This window comes from Ixodes scapularis, unplaced genomic scaffold, assembly GCF_016920785.2.
Source record: "Ixodes scapularis isolate PalLabHiFi unplaced genomic scaffold, ASM1692078v2 PGA_scaffold0__279_contigs__length_252992795, whole genome shotgun sequence".
NCBI classification, from domain to species: Eukaryota; Metazoa; Arthropoda; class Arachnida; order Ixodida; family Ixodidae; genus Ixodes; species Ixodes scapularis.
The window spans coordinates 166,413,894-166,434,302 of NW_024609835.1; the positions used below are offsets into that span (position 1 = coordinate 166,413,894).

Below are 20,409 nucleotides of genomic sequence, written 5' to 3' on the forward strand. Positions count from 1 at the left end.
GAGCACTAAAGAAGTCAAATAAATAAATAAATACCCTAAACCAATATATGACACAAAGTTGTCAGATGAATAATTTAAAAAAAAAACACGTAAAGTATGTGAATAGAAGGCAACATGGCCGTACAAATATTTTATTTTTTTGCAATATTTTTTTTTATCTTTATGTTTCCGAAAATGATACGCTCATGATATGTTTCATGCCCAGATAAGAACAATCAACTATGTAAATGGCAAAGCTTCTGGCATTGCGGAAGATACCATGACACACGTATTCGAATTGGTGTCCTCATGAGCCCTTGCTAAACATTTACACAGCTTAGCTTATTCTTCTTTTCGAATAATTAGAATTTGCATAACATTATGACTTCCCTACTCTTGGGATTCTGATGCTTTAAGTTGTCTCGTAACGGCTGCTCGCCACTACGACGCAAGAGCTGCTTACGCAGGAGCTTCCTCTTTGGGACGCGGAGAGGAACAGAAGCGTTTCCACGTCTCCGCTGTTTTCGTTTCCTTCTTCACACGCGTTGGGCTCAAGTGCGGCAATGCAGACGAGTTTCGAGGAAACACGAACGCGGTGTTACGACGTACGTTGGGAATTTTCTAGCTCCCTTTCTCTTCCTCTCACACTCTCGTCCGCTCGTGCGCAATGTGTAATTCCATTGTAGTTTCAGGACACGTGATTCTATTTAGCAAAGACGTTTGTAATGACCCTGTCAGATACAACGAGCCTGAGTAAACTTAGAGCGGTAAACCAGCGGCCAAAAATGGTACCCCCCGGTTGCCGCCATTTTGACCGTATGCTACATTAGTGATCACGTGACTTTAAGATGGCTGCGCCCATACGTGCGCCAGATGAGATTGGCCGGATTACGGTAAGGAGGGCCGCAGTCCATAATTTACTTGATCTCACTCTAGGGAAAATGTTCTGTACCTTGGCGTTCGAAAACCTACCCGCGTCCAATTGCTTTATCCGTCTTGTCACGTGACATGATCCGCCGGAGTAACTCGGATCCATTTGAGTAAGATTGGAACGCAGCCTCAGAGAGCCCCTTTGCTTGCCGTGATCTGGCCAATCTGATTTGGCACAACTCTGGGCGCAGCCATCTTGACGTCACGTGATCACTAATGTGTCAAACAGGCGAGATGGCGGCAACCGGGGGGCATTTCCGCTTTAGGCCTTGAGTTGCGGTTTCCCGCTCTAAGGTGATACTCAAGCTAGTTGGTCAGGCACGCTTAAGGGCACTTCGTTCACCCTTAAGCTGAAACTAGAAGCTCTGCTTTCAACGCGAGCTTTCTGCCCTTCCTAACTTAAGTATGAACGCGCAGGCACGTGCAACCAAAGCACTGCAGAAACCAGCGAGCTCGCGCTGAGGGCGCAGTTTCTAGTCTCAGCTTAAGGGCATTTCACAAAAATATCGCATTCAATTATGATGTAGTAAATACTGGTGTTTACCAAATTAATAAGACTCCAATGTACTATCGGTAAGGAACAATTAACACGGCACGCCTTGAATACATTTATGTGTGTACGTGTGTGTGTGTGTGTGTGTGTGTAAGCGTGCGTGTGCGCGCGCGCGTCTGTGTATGCGTGCGTTTGCGCGTTCGTGCGTCCGTGCGCGTCTTGACACTTTTTTTTCCTAAGTCTTGGGTTTTCAAGATGTTGAAAGTGTACAAGCTTGCCTTCATGTTCTTTGTCATTTCTAGATAGACGAGCTACGGTGGAGGAAATACATAGTTCAACATGATTAAGTTCGTGCGAGTGTTCGGAAGTTTTAATCGGTAGATACAAATTGATAAAGCTTTACACCAGAACGGAATCTTGACATCCGAGTTCGCGATCCTCGACAGTTCTTGCTGCAAGCGGGCCAGCTCTCACGTACGCTGTATACTCTCTTTCCCCTCTACGGTGGACTGCATCGGACGCTACGAGCCATCCTAACCAACCAAGAGCTGTTCTAACTTAGTCCTAACGACCGTACGTAGAATCCATCACGAAGCCTCGCGTGGGTGTCGAATAAGGTCCAGCACCGAGGCTCGTCACACGTCAAGTTGACAGCAACGCCTGCAGCGAAGAACGACAACGTCTGCTGGCCATTCTTACGTCCAGCGGAGCGGTCTGCGTATATACCTCCCCTTTCACCGTCGTCCGGGAGAGGGAGCAAACGGCCGTTTCAAGATAGCCATGACGTCGCGAATCGGTCGTGTGTTAGTGCAGGTGTGCACTTCAACCCTCCTAGTTCCTCAACGTCGACGGATTTAAAGTCAATCAAGGAGAGGAGAAAACCGTTCTCCGTTTCACCTTATGGTGGATCACGGCGGACGCTACGAATCATCCCAGCCTATCCAGCGCTGCAAACTGATCACGTGACAACACGCCCCCGCGGGTCACTGCGCGGGGCGTGTGACGTCTAGAACGTCACGTAACACTCAAATGGCGTTGGATTGGCTTCGAGAGCTTGTAGCGTCTTCTGCGATTCACCGTAAAGTGAAACGGAGTATATACGTGCGGACTCACGCGTACGCCTACGAACGCAACCACAGAAAGAAGAAGAAAGATCTTTTTGGCGTAGGTCCAGATGAAGCGAGAAAAAACACGCGCACAACCCGCTCCGATGTAATAACAGCGCAAGGAAGCCGGTGGGCTGTAAATTAAAGAGCATCTTTTATGTCTCTCGGGGTGGCAGCGTTGCGCCCTTCCCACATTCTGATATTAGGCAGGGTTCAGAGTGAAGGGGTCACGCTACAAATGAGGAGGAAAGGTTGAGGTAGGGAGGGAGCGGGGCAGGGGGAAAGTTACGCTTTGAATCGAAGTCGGAAACGTCCCTCGAAACAATCAGCATCTCTGATGGGACATTTCGGACGATCGCTCATCCACGCAAGCACGAAACCCCTTTGCGTGTCCTGTTCGCAAATTGTAATTAGCTCCGCGGGGACTTCCGCATTTCAGCTCGCTATTCGCTCGATTAAAGCCGGCTGCAATTAATTTTTTTTAAAAAATACGTTTTTTTTTGTGTGTGTGTACGAACAAATTATTATCATCCATAGATTTAATCGAGTGAATGACGCTCCCTGAAAGTATATCTGCTCTCAGACATTACTATCTATGCTCTTTTCTGGGCCTGTGAAATGTTATGCTGTGTGCTGCTGCCCCGGCGGATATTTCGTGTTAGAATATAATATCCGCATCATTATTCGTTAGGTTCCGTTCGTAGACATTAATGAGAATAGACTCGGTATAATCTATTGCCGGTTTAGAATACCGGTATGCTTAAGAGAAGAGCGTGTTGGTTTAAGTCATGGATAAAGAAAGAATGAAACAATTAAAACAGGGACGACACAACCGCATCTTTCAAAAGATGTGGTTGTGTTGTCCCTGTTTTGTTTTGTTCTTTCTTCATCCATGATAGAATACCGGGACAGGCTCGGTTTCGAAAAGCCATTGACTCTTTCCACTTTAGCAGGGCGAATGCCGGAAAAGTGGCGAGTGGAGAGGAAGCAACCACCAATCGCGGCAAGCAGAGAAATTCGTGGGAGGGGTCTGTCCTGCTATTCTTAATCTGACATACACTGCAGCCTTTATCATGAACAGAGATCGCAGTAGATTTTCGTAAGCGTAGTACAACTGGTTTCTTTGATGTTGAAATGTATGCTTCATTATTCAGACAAACGGTAGGTAACGATTTAATTTTTTTTTTTCACAATTGTAAATTATTTTTGTTTTTGTCTCGAAAGAAAACTTGTGATGGTTGCTGAAATGACTAAACAGTCGCGACGTCACCGACAGTAAGTTATCGCCACAACGAATGTGACGGCAAGTGGCGGTAAATTTAAACTGGCGGAAACAATACGGAAGAGCTCCAGTGTGGCCAGGCATGAAACTCCCTCTCGCAACAAAGGCGCACGCGGAAAACGTGCCTCCTCATTTTCTTTGTCCTAGCTTTTGCCACCTTTTTGTTTCTTTCAGTTTCGCGAGTTGAAACGATGTTAAAATAAAACGCGATTCGTCACAACGTCAGGTCGGAGAACAAAAGAAGTCCCCAAAGTTGTACGTTGCTAAAACAAAGGAGTCCGACGACATCAACAAAGAGATGCGGTCTTTTAAAGCGCGTATACAAAGACAGCTGCTCCGCAAAAAAAGCCAGACAGCCACGAGGGCGGTGGTGGTAACCGAGCGAAAGTGCACCGGACGTGAATTCCCGGCTCGCGCAGACCATTTCCGGTGCCTTTGGGCGCGGTTTTTTCTCGCGCGGCGAAACGATCACGAGCTCCAGACAAGCGTATAGACCAAACGAAGAACTTGTGATTTCTTATTTCTATCCCTAAGACCAAGACACAACAAACGAACAAAAAAAAAAAGTAATTCTGGTTTTCAAACCAAAAAGCGGAAGTTGCGTGATTTATGCGTGTTGTTATAAATGACTTCTCGATCTCTTGGCCCAAATGAACTCGATGCAGGTGTTCCGGCGCCCACTTTAAAGTTACCTTGAAAAGGCACGAAAACTATTATAAAAAGGCGACTTATCTTCTAACGTTGCAGACATATATTAAACCAGCAATGGACGCTGAGGTAGAAATAGAATCCCAACCATCAACGTCACACCCGAAAGCCGAGGGCACCATACGAGAGCAGTAAAAAAATGGACCGTGTCGTTCTTGAACTGTTCGTGTCATGTCCGGCTGTCCGCAGCAAAAATCTCTAAGCGCGAGCAGCTCGCTTCGAAAGAGGCTTCCTTTCTCTGGCACCAATTAAGCTCGTGCAAAAGAACCGTCCCGGTAAAGCGACAGGTCAAACAGGTCATGCTGGAGGCCGAAGGGCAGATTGATCGTGGTCTTTGGTTTCTGGAACACGGCAGAAGCGAATTGAATGGAGCCGAGAACGATATGCTGCTGCAGCTTGGAGGCGGTTAGGAAATGTAAAAGATAGAAATGAAAAGGTTGGACGCACTCGAATCGTCAAAAGACAAGCCGTTGCAGTGCTGTCAAAATTATGTCAGCACAGGCATGTGCTGCCTAAAGTCACTTTAGTGCTGCCGTAGTCTTCTATTCGTGGCGAATAGAAGACTCACTGTGGGTAGTGCACGTGCTACCCACGCGGTTATGTTTCAATTTTCATGGTGCATAGACGCTTGGCATTGCCCGTGCTTGCATCAGCGGAGGAAGTTGAAGTATCCCTACTCTGAGTTGTGAAAAAATTCTACAAGGCAGCACACCCAAACATCTCGCCGAAAATATGGCGCTGCTCAGAACCCTTGTGCAGCTGTTGTCGAATTCGTCGAAATAAAGCCACAAACCATACTTTATCTCTCAAACTTCATGCAAAGCCATCAAAGGAACAGACATGAGCGAGTAGCTCTGCGACGTGTTTGCACAAGTCCTCGTGCAGGAAAAAGACACTTCCGAAGGCCCCACGCTAGCACCCATTCCTCTCATAACGCTGCCAGGAAATCTAGAAATAAATAAGTCGGTGCATACGAAAAGATAACCTGCGACCGCAGTACAGCAAGACCGACATTATACGCCAATGGAAGAGCTTGCTACTTTGACGATCAAATCAACGCCCACGTAGGGAACGTGTTTTTGCGGTTCTTATATTTTTTATCGTGCTGTAGTTTACTTGTTCTGCGAGCAAATTCCCGCAGTTTCCGACTGTCACTATCACAATACTGGCGTCGCACGTAAGGTTTTCTATCAAAAGGCATATGACGATATTATGACTTTCTCTCTATGGGGTCCTCACTACAACAGTATACGAATTATCAAGTTTGTTTTCGTTTGTACTGCAGAACAATGCCACTGTGTCATCTACTTTGGTTCTGTTTTGTTTCTTGTCGAGCCACTTGAACAAGAATAAGCAGTCGAGGTGTCGCGCGAGAGTGCGACGAAGAACGCCCAAGAACGTCGACTGTGACAATGGCGACAGGGACAAACAGACGACGAGCAGACACCTACACGCGTTTACGCCGTCTGCCTCCGCGTTCAAACAAGCAGCCGAATTCTTGGGGGGCCTCCGGCCGAAACAAAAGGAAATTAGGCAAAAGAACGCCAAAACAGATGCCACTGTTCCTTCTCCGCCATGATGGATGCGCGTAGAAGAAGGACGCTCGTTCGCGATTGGTCCTTCGGCCGAAGTCGGGTCCACAACCTCCGGCGCTTTCGCGGCGTTTGATCGAGCGTCTGTCGAGACGGAGCGGGCGACGAACTCTCCCTCCCTCCACGCGGAGTCGTAGCACAGCGCGCCGACCAACGGAGCAGAAGTTTCCAGCCCGTTCACTTTCATTAGCCCTTAACTCAACCCAAGCCCCAAGCCTGGAATGGGTGTTGGGCAGGGCCAGGCGCCTTCGGGAGCCCCACAAAGCACCCGCCCCTGGGGCGAACGAACTCCCTGCGGTGGCAGCGCATAGGTCCTGCCCGCCCTTGCGTACCCCTTTCGCTCGGCCCAGTGTGCTTGCCCCACAGACTGATTAATGAGCTCCGGAGGCAGGGGCAAATTAACTAGGCCCCCGTGTATGTGTGCCGAGCGCGCGTTAACGTCCGCCGGCCCAGTGAGAGGAACGACGCGCGGTTATCAGCCGTCCGTTTTCGGCACTAAATTTGGCGGTAGGGCCAGGCATGCGTGTGTGCCGTGGGTGGGGCGCGGATCGGCAAACCTGAGGGCGTTTATGTGCCTCCTGTTTTCGTTGTCTGCTTTCTGAGGTTTGCCAGCGGGGTCGGAGACCGCGCCGCGCGAAGAGTTCCTGTTCTAACCTCGGTGTCCTCGGAGTGGAGACGAAAACCTATAACCCCCGATTCTTGTTTTCGGTTCATTGCACCGTGATCAGGAAAGTAAGAAGCAGGAGGGGAAAGAAATGAACGAGCCTTTTGACCTTTCCCGCCCAGCGCGCCGTTAAATAGACGACGTATGCGACCGGATCACACCCCATAGCGCGTGGAAATACGACGTTGTTCAAACAACCGCAGTATCTCCTCCGCGCGCCGAACTACTCGTTATGGCGGGGCGGACAACACGTAGAGCGCAGCAAGTCACGCGAGAATGTCAACGATACACGTCCCGTCTTTTCTTTTTTACTTATTCCTCCAAACAAAAGCCGCGTAATGTCAACCGTGTTACGGTGTGCGAATGCCTCACACTTTCCCGATAGCTTTGACAGTTCATGGTGTGACTATCCTCCGTTCCACCTTACGATGGACCGCGGAGGATCTTACCAGCCATCGAAGCAATCCCAAGGCTGTGTGAGCCTGACGTGACATGCGGAGGGTGTAGTCAGCTGCGTGGTACGTTCACAGCGCTGGATCGGCTGGGATGCTTCGTAGCGCCCGCTGCGATCCGTCGTCTGGTGAAACGGATATGGTGCCCGGAACATGTCTTCGACTGGTGTGTTCCTCGCGTCCAAAAGAGTGGTCCCTCGATTTCTGCCTAGTAGCGTCATAAAAGTGACGTGCTGTCGCCGGTCGCGATCCTGGCGATGTTCCAGCAGCAGTGGCGGATGTAGCAGACGCCTGTTCCGCTGCAGGTTGCTCTCCAGTGTGGCAGTCCACGGAAGCTTTGGCAGCCAGAAGTAGGGACGCCGCGACGACAGCGACACTTGCGTTCACTCGTTCGCCAGCAGTTCTACGACCAACCGCCAGGAATGATCGCGACATCCGACAGCGTGACACTCCGGCTTCTGTGACGTCATTTGTTGCCGCTTCGGGACCACTTTTTCATGTATGGGAGGCATATCGGACGCTAAACACAACAGTCGGGGGCGCGCTTCAGGCACCAGTGTGACATAGGAGAGTTTTATATTAGTGCGCCCGAACAGCCTGAGGCGAAAGCGCAGTGGGATGCCCCAAGCTATTTGCCGAACACAATGCTTTGGGCCGCCCCCCCCCCCCCTTTCCACCCTATTCTAAGCAATTCATAATAAAGTGCCGTTATCATCTTCATCTATGTGTCTGTGAACAGGTTTCTTACGTACTGTTCGTTTGTCTTTGTGCAGAGGGAGAGGCGTCGGACGTGAACATCGAGTGCAACAGCAACAACATCCAGGTGACGCTGGACGCGCCGAACGACTTCAACGGCATGATCTACCCGAAGGGCCTGTCCAAGAACTCCACCTGCATGGCCGAGTACACCAACGTGCGGGACAAGATCGTCTACACGCTGCCCCTGCGCTCCTGCAACACCATGAGCACCGACGTGGTGAGTGGGCATGCCGCTTTGGAGGACCGTCACCGATGGCTTGAGAATTTCTCTTTTGTTCGTCATTCGGCGGGTATTTTTTTTTTTTTTTTTTTTTTTTGCTAATGAAGTGAGCTTATCCGATGAGTGTGCTTAGGACCCGCCACGCCCGACGTTTGTTAGGCTCTCATTGATCACTATTAGAGACGCGCGTGACCAAAAGCGTCGCTGTGGTCGCCATTCGCGATTGGCCAAACGCTCATTGTGACATTTTCATCTGGATTATTTTTGTTTTCTTTCATCGACGGAAATCATCGCAATGTCAGAGTGTGTCAACGGTGACGATCTAAGTTTAAATGTGCGATGACACCAAGCTTCCATTGGAAAATACGACAAGAAGTCAAAGATTACGTCTCGTGACGTCACGGCGAGGAAACTTGTGGTCGTTACGCCAAGGACGAAAACCGCAAGAGGGCGCCACCGAAACGTGTTGGCTCTAATAGCTGGCACTCCACCGCCTTTCGATGCGTCTTTGGCTCCATGATGGAAAGACGAGAGGGACCGTGGTTGGCAAAGTGGACGCAACACTCATGGCCAGTTTATTCCGAGACCTTCCATAAAAATACCGTTCTGACAAAAAAAAAAAAAAAAAAAGAAGCTTTTGTTACCGAGAACACGACACACGTAGTTATAAACGGTCCCACTGCCGATTGTTGAACTGGAAATGCAGCGGAGGTTAGAAGTATGAAATCACTAGCAAGTTCAGCTGGACGTTTTTTTCTCCCCTTTTTCCGGCTTTGTGTAATGACTGTCAGGTACTGCGATATTTCGATGCTGTCTCGAATTAAATGATATGAGCTTGCTTAAAATCCTGGTGCTTGAGGAGGAGGCTGCGACACCACTAAAAAGTGACCAAAGCACGAGGCTGTTCAAATACACCCAGCAATTTAGTCGTTAACGCACACGCACCTGGCGGCACAAAAGTGAAGCTGCAAATCTTGCTGCTAGTCCCATTGATCTCTAGTGTAGAAGGCGGGATTGCAGATCGAGGCTTGTCTTGCTGGGGCCAAGCGGCGCCACCGGCAGCCATCGCTTGATACCGTCTAATGCATGGGGCTCTATCAGAGAAACGAGGAAAACTGCAATTTCTTACCCTTAGGATGTTGCTCTTGACGAAAATCTTTTATCATGCTTTCCCGTAACCACTGTAAATATTCCGGGCGCAAATGTTGAAAGCGTTAAAATACTATATTTTTTAATAAATGTTTCGTGGCTGAAAGTCGCGGCTTGCGATTCTGTTGGGCGTAAACTGTGATGCGGTTCAGTGACACATGAGTTACCGAGAGTCAGTGTGGAGTCGTTCGTGACCTCGAAGTCATCGGAGCCTAGCATACGATAAGTTAGAAGGCCTTCACGGGGACATTCGCATCGTTTCAAGCGCTTGTACAAGGTGTTTGTGGGGCAATCCTTTGCTTTAAACTGCAGTGAGGTCATCTGTGACGAACTAAAACTCGAAGTGTGTTGTTCCTTTGTTGAACGTGTCATTTTTTGAGCAACTGAAGTAAACGTCGCCGGCACAATCAGTGGTGCTCCGGCACATTTCGGCGTTCGAACGTTTGGCAAATACGTATTCGATCTCCACATATAATGATCACAGCACATCATAAAATGCACGCCTTCGAGCACCATGTACAAGCTTCATTATTCCTACTTTTGTGTGTTTCTCCCATAGACGGGTGTATTGCCTGATGTCAAGCAATGGCCACCGGTGATACCACCGACGGGCTCTTGATCCGCGGTCCACCTTACTACAATAGAGATCAGTGACTAGACCAGAACTTTAGCAAACAAATAATGGCCAAGAAAAAGGAAGTTTCAAATCCTACCAGAATGCCTTTTTGTCACGCTGTTGTTTTGTGCTTTCGTCCTCATGCAATTCATCTCGCCTGCCGAGGTATTACTTTCGATGAACAGGGTGCTCTCCTTTTCACCTCATAAAGATTGCTAGTACTAGCAAAATCATCGCAAAAGAAGGCTTATGCCAATGTGCAAACCTGAACGCAGGATGACGGCGTGGAGTACTTCAATACCGTCGTGGTGCAACCCCACCGCAAGCTGGTGACCAACCAGGGCAGGGGATTCCATATCCGCTGTCGCTATCAGACCAAGGAGAAGACCATCACCAACTTCTTCAACGTCAGGTGAGAAGGCCTGCCTGCTGCACTCAGTGCTCTCTGCTCCGTACTCGCGCAGTCATGGTCTCGTGCACATGCAGGTGCAGACAGGTTCGACAATCGTTCGCGTCAATAGGTAGGCTGCGTAAGCACCGCTGCAATTTATCGACTCAGCGGAGAAATTCAGGAGATCAAGTTCAGCTGTCGTGCTCGCCGAGCATTTTAGGCAGCCGTTCAGAAAGCAGCTGCACAACTACCCTTCAAAATTTATTTTTTACATCTCGCATTTTTGTCATGTCCACTTTGGTTATCATTGCCTTTGTAAAAAAACACTATGTTTTTGTCATAAACACATCATGATGCATGGCAAATGTCGTAATGATCCCCATTAACACGGTGCATCTTGAACATGCGTTATATTTATTATGCATAGCAAAGGACGTAATGGTCCCCTTCGCGGCCTTTGTTGTGCATCATGAACATGATGAATGAACAGAGCTAATAGCGTACGGTAACGAGGTATTCAAGGGACAACGATTCCGATTATGTGGAATGAAATTTGAACGTGGACCCTCGTGCATTCTTTGAAAGCAGTGAAGCCAAAGCTAGAGCCATTAAATGAGCTGCACTTAAAGTACCGGCACTCTGTTCGCCGACATTGTTGTGGGCGCCGCCATTTTGGTGCTTGTGCAGAGCAGACGCAATTGCCGACCGTCATGAATCAGGAGTGCGGCTTCCTCAGCATTAGATTAGGTGTTAGGAAGCTAATGTAATATTGCTTTTTTCTCTCGCGAATTGTTTAAACCTTTCTGGAGGGCGGAAAAGCGTTTCCTGCGATTTTAGCCAAGGCTTCAAATAACTGGAAACCTTGATTTTAAACTACAATATGGTCAAGTGTCGTTACTCTGAAGCGTAGCTTATTTAGTGGCACTAGCCAAAGCTATGAGTACGCGTGCGCTCGCGGACCCTGAGCACCGATAAAAGCTGTGCACGCGCAGTGTTCGCTTCGTCTGAAATGCCAGAAGAAGTTGTCCTCGAGCATTGACTCTGTTTACATGGGTAAAAGAAAAAAAGATGCATGTCCCGGCTCGGTTCGATGCGCTGCGATCATATTCATGTAAACATAGCCATTGTTCTGAGCATGCGCATGAGAACCAACGTTGCTGCGAAATTCCAAAATGCAGTGTTTCCATGGTATAGTTGGGACGCAGCATTTCTAAATTTAATCCCCTACTATAAAACACAAGCTCAAGGAAAAGCCTGAGATGAGTGATAAAGGTTTAACTTTATTAAGAAAAATTCAGACGAACAAACACACGGGCAGAGAGGCAGAAAGGTTAGGTCCACGAAGCGAAAGTTGACTGCTGAGCGGAGGCCCCCCACGGCGAGGCTACGGCGTCCCTCACCCCCGACCACGTCCTGACCCTTCCACTTGCTTTTGCCGACGGAAAGGCGAAGACCGAGACGAAAAGCCTGGCAACAATGGACGCTCAGCTGGTCGAATTTCTTCGAAGGACTCGCAAAGGCAGCGTGACCCGCTCCTTGGCTCGGGGTACTCTGCCAAGGCCCGACACGCGAGAGTTTGCGCGCTAAACCGCGCGACACACCACGAAGATTTAAAAGAAGAAAAAAAAAACGATAAAACTTAGACGGCGAGTTTCGAGATTCAACATATACCGCGTTTTTCTTTTTGCTGATTCAATACCCTTTTCCGCGTGTTCGTGAGTGTAAAAACCTTAATATCACGGGAGCTGCGGTGAAGACTTGAGCCAGACTCTGATTTAGTCTTGGGGCACATAGGAGGACACGGGCGCAAAGTCAAAACCATTGGCGTCGGAACAAAAGGAGGCGGGGTTATGGGGGTTGGAGGGAGGGCGATTCTCTTCTCAGACATTTAAGATATTTCCATACTTTGTTTCACCATAAATCAGAGTAGTCAAGGACTAAAAGTCAAACAAAAACGGGCACACATACTGAAAGTGCAAGGTCACGGCGAATTCACTTCGCTTGATTAGTTAGCCGATAATAACTAACGCACTGAAAGTTGACGAACACAATGACGTTGCGGTTTGGTTCGCCTGATCGGCCCTATCGATTCCTACAGTCTAGTTAATGACGCGGTGAAAGGGGATGAAATCTTCACCCACAGTCGGTCTCCCATTCCCTCAACACTTTCGATGCCCCTCATCAAAACCGGGAGGTCCCTGATTTGGAGCTCTACCTCTTATAGTTTCATAGGAGTTACTAAAGCTAAGAGCTGATGAATCTAACCTTGTATTAGTTCGAACATTCATTTTTGCGAGTTGGAACGACGAAAGTCCCAGACGCTCAAGATGATTATTTGTTGCTTTTCCTTTCACAATGTAGCAAACCGATGATCAACGTAGGTTGACCCTATTGTTTCTAAATAATTCTTACTTTTACAGATAAACAAATTCAAATTTCCACACTATTGAATTTAGTACTTCAGGTCCCCCCTCCCTCCATATTTCTTTTTTTATTCGTTTATAGCCGAATTATTGGGGAAACCTACAGAAAACAATGATTACACCTTTCCGTCGATGTTTATTATCATTTCAGTCTCAACACAGTCACGTTAAAATTAAACACCCCTAAAATTTTTTTTTTTTCACTTGCGCTTTGTTCACAAAGAGCAGCCGCATGAGGTGCATTCAATAGCTAATCCGGGCCCTAATCTGGACACTGCGTAATAAAAGTCGGTGAGGAATCCGGCGGCCGTGATTTGCCGGCGCCGCGTTCGACCTTGGCACCGGCCAATCACGGTGGTTGAATTCCTCGCCGACGTTTTCTTCAAATGCCCAGATCCGAGCCCCTGAAAGGAGAAAATATTACAATTTACGTAACGCAGCTCAACATACTTGTTGCACTTGTCAACCGTTAAACGAATGCTCAGGTGCAAGGCCACGAACGGACAATCGTGTCCGTTCGTGGCCACGAATGGACACGAGTCCGTTCGTGGCCATAGACTTCATGGCCGATCAGAGAACCACAGTTTTGGCCTTATGCTTGACGTATCGGTATACGCTGTGCTCCGTTTTACCATAAGTCAGAGCCCAGCCGATGCTACGAGACTTGGGGCAATCAAGCCGCGCTGAAAGTGCAACGCCATGGCATTTAGCATTTAGCGTTTGTCTTTGCGTCCGCTATCACCGGCTAAACCAGTCGGACAAACAAAATGCACTGGGACCTTGAACTTTTACTCTGCTTGCGCGTCCGTGGTTGTGTGTACTATTATAGCATTTAACTGCACTCTGACTCACGGTAAAACGAAATATATAAAGTTTTAACCTTTTTCCTTTTTTGTTTGCATCTCGACAACGAAATTGCCCACTGCGCATGCGCGTAATGCACAATGGCGCCTTGCGCCGCTGTGCATACAGGCCTCAGTTACCGTTATCGGAATTCAAAAAGCGATCTAGTAAAACTCCCCATTTCGGTGATATTCGGGAGGCGTGGATTCGTGCCGCTAAGAAACTTTACCAGGCGATGGTGCCAATCTTGACGGCCGTTCAATTGTCTTTACTCTTTACTCGCAGCATGATCGGTACGACGCCGCTGGTGGCGACTGCGCCCATGCCAGGCTGCAGCATGAAGATCTTCGTGGGTGACTCCGAAGAAGAAGTGGTGGCCGAGAACGTCAAGATCGGAGATCCCCTCACCCTGGTCATCATGATCGACAACCAGGGTGCGTGCGGTGTTCCCCGCTGGACACTAGATACTGCAACGCAGTCGCTGAACTTTCTCAAAAGCTGGATGCAGATACTCCGGCGAAATTCAACATTTCAGACAACCGTGAAAAGCTTCCACGCGCAAGAGCTATTCGCAAGTTCAACCTCGTCCGTTCAATCCCCTTTCTTCCGTTTCACGTTTCGGGCGCCAGGCCGCGCCGGTTTTCGCTGCGCACTTGGACAGCTGGTAGCTTTCCTCTTGTCTTTTTTTCGTCTTTGGCACTGGGTGGCGTTGCTTGGAGTCGTTGGAGTTTCGAATAACTGCCATATCGTGTTCAATAGAAATTACAGAATCGCTCAGAGGCGCGGTAAAAAACTATAATAAACAAAAAGAAAAGCTTTTTGAACAGGATTCATGTGCGTCCTGCCGGAAATAGTCTAAAGAAACAAAGAGCGGGTTGGTGAAAATACAAGAATCAAAGAAAAAATAAAAACACGTAGGGACAAGGACAGCTAGCACAGTTCTTTCAACCAGCAACGAACATTTACTGATGTCTCCTTCAACACGTACAATCTCCCTCCGAGGTTTTCCGAGCTTCAAGCGAATCTTATCATCCAATTGTGGTGCATAATCGCCTCTGCACGAAGCTGTGAAACTCTTTTCGAGGACACCAGCATCATTGTAAAACACAAGAACAACCTCGGCCAAAAGATTTTTTAAACCTACAGGATAGCTGGTAAAGAACACAACATCGCTGCTCCTTCTCTTGGGTTGTCCAAAACTGAGCTGAACAACCTAAAGCCAGAACTTAATTCGTCAATAGGCTTATACTCGTTTTCACCTCAAGAAAAAAGGACGTTTTGCGCATTGTTAATACGCCGGGCGAAGTAGTTCTTACAAGATTTGGTTGTCGGAGGAACAAGCGATCCTTTTGGCGTTTGAAACGTAAACGTCTTGATTAGATAACATATATCTAATCTAAAATGCACCTACATATATATTAATTCTCCTTGTAAAAGGGAAAATTAGTAATGCTCCGCGAGGAGCCGGACTTTTTTTACTTCGGTTCTTGAGGTGAAAACGGGTATAGTTATCTGAATTTGTCAATGGTTTATCTTCTTCTTCCTTTTCTTATTTCTTCTTTTTATTTTTCTTTAGCTTCTCGGTTATCGTGTTTTTATTTTGGGTGATTTTCTTCTTTGTCTGGTTGATTTATGTATCTTCTTCAGTTTAATAAGTAGGGAGGAAGATTGTACGTACTGAAGGTGACATCAGTAAATGTTCGTTGTTAGTTGAAAGGACTGTGCTGTCTGTCCTTGTCCCTAAGAGTTTTTTTTTTTCTACTCTTGCGCAAATAGTATCTTGATATCTCTACAGCAGAACCAGCCCGTCAGTTATTATTATTTTATTTTTTTACGCCAATTTCGTGCATCGTAAAAAAAAAACAGACGAACACGCATAGCGCAACCAAACTGCCTCGTCTTTGATGAATCGTTAACGCCAACGGTTACAGCGAGGTGCACCGTAAAACAGCCCAGACGGATCATGAGACATGGCAACTTCTTTCGACCAGATCGTCGCCCGATTCTGTCTCACTGGGTGCTCTGTTTCTCCTTTCCGCAGACGTGTACGGCATGCGGGTGACAAACTGCCTTGTTCGTGACGGACTCAACTGGGGCGAGCAGCCGCTCATCAACAACGAAGGGTGAGAGCCAGCGGCTTACGGTCCCACACAAACTTGGCTAGCACGACAGAGAGAGCTTCACCAAACCCTCGCCTCCATCGGCCCACCGATAAATCTCAAATGATCGCCAACCTCATATGTTTTCTCCTTCACGTCTTTACTGTAGGTGGGCGTTCATTCGGGAGTTTACGGTGTATGCGTCAAAATGTAAATATCTAAACGCAAAAACAATAGACGTTCTCTCTTTTTTTTACTTGTGTTTCACAGTGAAGGGAGAACAACCAACAAAACCTTGGCTAAAGCAGCAGAAACGATGTTAGATAAGACTCTAATGTTCGACGAGAGGTTGTATCGTTTAAACCTTGACACAAGCGACATCGATAGCGAATGTCCGAGGATAAACAAAACGTGGCATTTTTGTCTAGGAACATTTTCGAGCGTTATGTGCAGCCTCCTGAGTGACACGTGCACGAGCGTATGGCTCTAGGTTTTTTTTTAAACTCTCTCACTGCACGGCTGTTCGTGCAAATGAAGACATTTGCTCGGCTACGCTCTCATGCCCGTGCCGTTGATAGTGTTGCATGCACCCACCGTGTGAGATGAGTCCCGACCTTAAAAAATGTACTTCCGGCCGCTAGACATTTAATGTCTGTAGATACGCTTGATACCTGCACTGCTTGTCTGCCAAAAACGTAGAGCTCGCGTCTGGCCGGCTTATTTTGGTAAGTTTCGCTGCCACCTGAAATCAACTGTGGCGTTCGCTCCCCGCAACGACTCGAGCCAAGGAAGCGTTTCCAAGGCGACTCTCTCCCGCCGGTGACCTTGTTATAGCCCAATTCACATGGTGCGATTTTATTTGCGATTTCGGAGCTGCGACGTCGCTCGTGCGGCGAAAAAAAAAAAAAATCCTAGGGGAAAGTTTTTGTGCTCGACGTCGCAGCTGCGAATTTGCGAGCTAAATGGCATCGTGTGATTGGCGCTTATCCCTGCGCAAAACGCCTAAGGCTATGGGTTCTACCAACTCCACCAAGAGTAATCAAAGCTCCTGCACAAGCTAGCATTTCGACGTTATCACAGTAAGATCGAGAGCCAAAACGTATTGGTCGCGAGTGCTGCGCCCGACTGAGCCTCGTGTCTAGTCGGTGCGTGCTTTCGGCGTCGGGCTCACACCCTATTAAACGCTATTCCTCTTCTCCCTGCTTCTCTGCCTCGATGCACGACGCCATTTTTTGAGCCGCCGGTCAATGACGACGTCACCTGCACAGCTCAGGGGACGTCGTGATTGGCCGGCGTTCCCCCCTCCTTCTCCCAGCCTCTTTTTGGTAGCACGACACCATCTTTGAGCGAAGGCGCCGGCGAGAAGGAACATTGTGAACAACGATCGTGTTACACTTCTATATGCCGAGACTTTAGTTACATGAACACTTTCTCGGCAATGAACGCGACTACCTAAAATAATCGAGGCCCGCAACACCCTCCTGTTTCTCCGTGGAACGTCGTCACAGGTGGATAGCGCCGACTCAGCAACTGGAACCGGGCCCGATGCCGAACGTCCATCGACGCGTGTTCATTGGACAAGAGGTCACGCCGAGCACTGACGCAGCACTCGTATCCAATCCGCGTGTCTGCACTCGATCTCACTGCAGTAACGTCAAAATTTTAGTGCATAGTGTATTCTATACTTCTTTTCACCCCAAGATCCGTTGTAAAACAATTTAAGCTTTTCGCAGAGCATTACTAGTTTCCCCTTTTATATCGAGAATTAACATATATGTAGGTGCAATCTAAATTTAAACGATTGTGATCTTATGAAGACGTACACGTTTCAAATTTCAAAAGCATCTCTTTTTTTTTTTGGCAACCAAATCTTGTATCAACTACTTCGCACGGCGTATTAACAGTACGCAAAACTTCTTTTCTTCTTTGTTTTTGTCTTGTTGTTTTTGTTTCTGTTGTAGTTTTCCGAAGCGCGCTTTTTGAGGTTGACTGTCTGTATGGCGATGCTCTCGCAGTTGTCCAGTCGACAACGAGATCCTCGGGCCGTTCGAATACACGTTGAACAAGACGCGGGCGTCAGTGACCTTCCAGGCCCACAAGTTCCCCTACACCTCCTCTGTCTATTACCAGTGCAACGTCAAGCTGTGCCTCAAGTCCAGCGGAGGCTGCGACGATGTGGTGAGTCGCGTCACAGCATTGCCGGGGACAAACACTGAAGCGCTGTCTTGACAGAGTGCGTATCACGCACAGTCGCCATCTGCATACATTTAACACTCGTAACTTTTTTTATTTATTTAATTATTTATATTGTTCTACATCCGTTAAAAAAAACGTCCTGGGAGCTGAAAATACGCGAACAATATTCATCGTGGGAATGCGACTGTTAATGAGTGTATTTACATATTATACGGGAATTTTCGCTGCTCGGACACGCAGACATTTCTAAAATATATAAGTATTAAAAAACCAGCAACATTAAAAACTAACTCAAAAATAAACTCATATCGAAGGTTAGTTATGAAGGCCTACAGCTTCTTCAGTGCCAGCGAGGGACAGCGTTGAAGTTTCACCTGCTTGGCGGCCACACAGTGTTGCCTGTGTTTAATAAAAGTTACAACAGGTTGTCAGAACTTCTCGTGGCATGGTAATATACCGATAAAATTTTATCCGGAAAGTTATAGGATCATTCGATCCCTAATAAAACTGCTTGATAGACTGCAAAAAAAAAAAAAAAAAAAAACATTAAAAACGATAGGCGACCCTGAAAGCGTGTGCGTATTATTTTTGTTTGATTTTGTGTATACATTAAGAAATTGTCAAATAAGGTTCCTGAGAGCAGGGGAGAAAAGAAATGTGTAAATATAGAGTAACATAATTGTAACGTATACAAAAATCTATGAGAACTCTTCAATTGCTGGGAGCCACCGACAAACGTTGCAATACTTTTACGCTTTTTTTTTCTTCTTTTTTTTGTCTACGAGAGTAGTTAGACTGGAGCGGTCTTGAGATTGGTACGTGAGGCACTCTTAGACACGCGGCGAAGACGTAGCGGCGGAAGAGGGTAGTCCTCGCGGCTGTGTGGCCATCTACAGGTGGGCTGCAAAGTACACGACCAGAAAGAAGGCACTCGAAGAGGAAAGGAGAGAAATCCGCATTCCTTCCGACTTAACTCTGTTTCCTCATCAGACGGAAACAGTACGTTCGCACGCCGTTGAAAAACATCGCACGCGTCAAACATAAATTGAGGAAGGTGGGTTTTTTTATTTATATTTTTTGTTTATCAAAAATCTTTTTTGTCAGTCCTGTCGTTCGTGGAAAAACCGGGTACGTGCATTTTTGTCAACCGCATTCTTTTTTTTTTTTGTGTGTGTGTGCTTATGTAACTCTTGCAACATTATGACAACGACACTATATTTAGCTAGACTATATTTATTTACAGACGTCGAATCAAAGTGTATTTCGGATATCTTCGCCAACTAGGTAATTAAGTAAACAGGATAGGCAGATACTCGAGTAGGCTAAGGCGCGAAATCTAAGGGGAGTCCGGCACTAGAGGCTAGCCAGTTCAGAGCCGCATATAGCATAAGTTCGATATAGGTTCGGCCAACTGGTCGAGCAAGGCCGTAGCCACCGTGGTGGCGACACAATCCCCAGGAAAACGTACATTCGCTCCCAGGTTATGGCGCGAACATATTCCAAACATTCGACTATTCTCATATCCGCAGTCGACGTTATGAGACTAGCATAGGTGAAAAGAGCAGGCAGACAGGAGGCGGGCTGCATTTGTTTACTCGTCATAAGGCTGGTTCGCCAGTGTTGTACGCAACGGCGCTCCAAGGACCGACGTGTACCCGGTACGCGTTCCTTTGAGGAGGAAAGGGAGGGGTGCCGCCCTTCCATCTTGCATCGGTGGAACCGGAACGGGAAGCGGATACGTTTTCGAGGGAACCGCAGGAGGAACGGCGTTCCTTTTTCTTCTATTGATCCTTACTTTTTGCCCAAATTTAGTAAGCATTTAGGATTTTTATTAGCGACTATTTCAACCTCCCACTTCTATAAATGGAGAAGTTTCCCAGAGATAGTTGAACAAAGAATAAACCTGTATTTCTCAAGTTTTGAGCAGCGCCCCTGGCGAGGAAAATCTGATATTTGTAGGTCGCGTTCACGTTCTTCGTCGTGTTGCGTCCTTTCAGACGCGCCGTTAGCGCCCGTGACGGGACACTGAGGGACGCTGACCAAACGCTTGTATACGCACGTGGACCGTGCATGATGGGGACGCTAGGAAGCCACTTCACGTCAGCATGAAATCGTCGCGTCTTGAGGACGAGGCGCCTTTCCTATGGTCGGGTCTCGTGGACGCTACAGCGCTACTTGGCCGAGAGCAGCAGGGCCATTGGAACAAGTGCGATCGTGGCGACTCGGCACGTAGTTCGGTGGGAATATTTTTCCTCGCTCGCCTAATTTTATCTACGGATTATCCAGCAAAATATTTCATTACATACACAAATGTCACGTTAATGTAACGACGCTTCCTAATCAGATTTAACAGGAACGCGTTTCTTTCGAACGACTGGAACTTGAAACGGGAACTCGTTCCGAGATTAAGAAGGAACGCGGAACGACCTTCCGTCTCTGTTTTGGAAAAACGTGTACAACACCAATTCACACATAATTAAAAAATAACACGCAAAAAGCACGGGGCA

At 47.5% G+C, this 20,409-nt stretch overlaps 1 protein-coding gene across 1 annotated transcript in view; it reads left to right on the top strand.

Moving 5' to 3' along the window:
- The window catches only part of LOC8029247 (cuticlin-1), a 126,908-nt gene that overhangs the window by 95,176 nt on the left and 11,323 nt on the right, over window positions 1-20,409 (top strand). The window contains exons 4-8 of the mRNA XM_042290323.1: window positions 7,980-8,182; window positions 10,226-10,362; window positions 13,893-14,041; window positions 15,649-15,730; window positions 17,722-17,884. Of these exons, the coding sequence (XP_042146257.1) occupies window positions 7,980-8,182; window positions 10,226-10,362; window positions 13,893-14,041; window positions 15,649-15,730; window positions 17,722-17,884 (734 nt within the window). The remainder of the gene's footprint in view (window positions 1-7,979; window positions 8,183-10,225; window positions 10,363-13,892; window positions 14,042-15,648; window positions 15,731-17,721; window positions 17,885-20,409) is intronic.